General features: G+C 35.8%; 1 protein-coding gene across 1 annotated transcript; it reads left to right on the forward strand.

Moving 5' to 3' along the window:
- Positions 1 to 407: 407 nt before the first annotated feature.
- LOC145105025 (uncharacterized) lies at positions 408 to 2200 on the forward strand. Its single transcript, XM_079042164.1, has 3 exons — positions 408 to 972; positions 1058 to 1317; positions 1901 to 2200. The coding sequence occupies exons 1-3, from the start codon at positions 408 to 410 to the stop codon at positions 2198 to 2200; spliced, it is 1125 nt and encodes a 374-aa protein (XP_078898290.1).
- The last annotated feature ends 345 nt before the right edge of the window (positions 2201 to 2545 follow it).

Below are 2545 nucleotides of genomic sequence, written 5' to 3' on the forward strand. Positions count from 1 at the left end.
CGCGGACTGACAAGTAAGTTCTGCGGAATAATGTATACTAATTCCTTATAAATTGGACAAGCATTTCCAATTTTACAAGGTGTCGAAAGTTGTGAAAATGAGTTCAGTCAATCAGGTATGAAGAAAAAGTTTCTCCAGCCTACCGACTTTTTTCCACAATCTGCAAAGAACCAATCCTAACACCTTCACGTACATTACGAAAGATCAGTACAATCGTTTCCAAATTTATTTCGTGGCATTGGGATGCGTGGTATGTAATCCCTTATAGTAAATAAATATTTAGTTATTTCAAGTTGTTATATGCCTAATATTATTATGTTGACTTACATATTCGTACGTTTCTAACGTCTATGATACCAATCATATTCGTTGGTCAAGTACCTCTAATTGGGGCGTATGTAAGATCCATGTACTTTGCGGTTGCTTTAGATGGAAATCATGAACCCCTTCTCATAGCGTTTGCTTTGGGAACCATAAACCGTGACAATTCATGGTTATGGTTCATGAGGAGGCTTAAAGAATGTTTAGGTGACAATACAGAAGTTGGTTTCATAAGCCATATGTCTGATTCTATAGACTTTGCAGTTCAAAGAGTCTACCCTGATTCATATCATGGCTATTGTTGTAAAAATATAGCCAAGAAAATACGCGCTTCCATCGGAAGCAATACAGTCGTAGAGCAGTTGTTCTGGAAGACTTGTAAAGTGTATAATTTATCTCATTTTTATGCATGTTTGAACAACTTAAAAAATGAGGTTAATGGGAATGATCTTCATTGGCTTGACAATATTCCCATTGCAAAATGGGTACGGGCTTGTTTTCCAAGAGTACGTTTCAATGTTAAATTCATTGACATTCCCGTTGTTGTCAATTGGTTTAAAACAAACACGCATGAGTTTCCAATAACAACAATCATTGAAATGGTCCATGACTCGATGCAAGCAATGTATCTTCAACGTGCTACGTTTGGAGGTAATTATAAGTTATGACATCACTCAAATGGTGAATTGATATGTTATTATACGTTATGACATTATAATTTTTGTTTTTGATTCAGTTCGTTTCACAGGGGATTTTCATGGTCTTCTAACCCCTTATGCACTTAAGGTGATTCATAAAAGATTTATCCACTCGGATGGTTGTAGGATTACACATATTGTTGGCGACAGATATGAAGTGACTAAGTATTCAACAACCGAATCTGTCCAATTAGACCGTGATATTTGTAGTTGCAGTAAATGGCAAAAATGCGGTTTACCTTGTGAGCATGCTATAGCTTCACTACAAAGACTCGAAATTGCAGAAATCCATCAAATGGTAAATTTAAAGTTAAGTACAGCGGTGTATCGAAATGCTTATCAAACTGAGATGGTCAATCCTATTCCAACCCTTAGGCATTGGGAAATACCAGTTGAAAGTGTTGTGGTCTTACCTCCACGACAATTCAATTGAACTGTATTGTATGGATCACAACGAATATTAGTTTGTATTCAGTTCTATGTTAACCGTACTTGTAATGGTCTGTTGGCGTTGTTTACTTTTTAATAAAAAAATGTTTACCTTTAAATAAATAATTGTATTCCCATAATTGTAATGTATGGATGACAACGACTAGACAAACAGCTCTGCGGACTGACAAAAAGCTCTGCGGACTGACAACAGCTCTCTGTGGAATGGAAGGGACTATATATAGTCATGGATGGTCGTTGGATTTTTGGTATAGAGTTATAAATTTTTTTAAAATTTAAAATGAGTTCATCTCCAACTTTGTATATTTGCTCGTGCAACGAAGTTGATTGTTTCTATTGTGATCCGATCGACCCTTTTCTTGCCCCATCACCAAATTTAAGAGAGTCGTATATGTCGGAGGATACTTTGCAACAACTACAATGGGCTGAAGAACAACAAAAAAAAAGATAAAGACTCATCTCAAGCTCTCACTGAACGTCGTGACCTCATTGCGGCGGAGTGCAAAGAGGTTGAGGAAAGGATGACGATTACTAAAAACAAAATCAAAGATCATGAGGAATGGATAAAAAAAAGTAAGAAGAATATCAAACTGCCTGAAAAATGGCTTGCTGACAAGGATGCAGAAATGATAGAACTTGGTAGCCAAAAGGACTGTATGGAAGATAAAATAAGAATTAGGGACGACTACATAACAATGAAGAAAGAAAAGTATCCTTTGCAATTCCCTTAAGTTAATTACTGTTGTTGTACGTTTACTATATGTTTCTGGTTTGTTGAATGTATTATCTTCGAGTATTAGTTATTATTCTACTAGTAATTATGCACTAATATAATCATAATATTACCCATCATCTTTAAAATAAACACACAATTTCAAAGTACACAAATTAATGTCCTCTAAAACAAAACATAATTAATTATAAATACAACATCAATCATTCAAATCAAACGTTGAACAAGAGTCTTCTCTCTGCGTCCCACTCGTCCAACGCGTCTCTTGTGTCCCGTGCGTCTCTAGCGTCTCCTGAGTCACTTCTGTCCCTTTCCCTTTCCCTTTTGTGTTACTACCTGATGT

This window comes from Lactuca virosa, chromosome 4 (assembly GCF_052849685.1).
Source record: "Lactuca virosa cultivar CGN04683 chromosome 4, Lactuca_virosa_CGN04683_v6, whole genome shotgun sequence".
NCBI lineage: Eukaryota > Viridiplantae > Streptophyta > Magnoliopsida > Asterales > Asteraceae > Lactuca > Lactuca virosa.

Excerpts from the sequence above, each read along its gene's own strand:
- LOC145105025 (XM_079042164.1), top strand. The coding sequence starts at position 408 with ATGTACTTTGCGGTTGCTTTAGATGGAAATCATGAACCCCTTCTCATA. Across the intron at positions 973-1,057 it reads TCAACGTGCTACGTTTGGAG|TTCGTTTCACAGGGGATTTT; the intron begins GTAATTATAAGT and ends TTTTTGATTCAG. Across the intron at positions 1,318-1,900 it reads TTGCAGAAATCCATCAAATG|AACAACAAAAAAAAAGATAA; the intron begins GTAAATTTAAAG and ends AATGGGCTGAAG.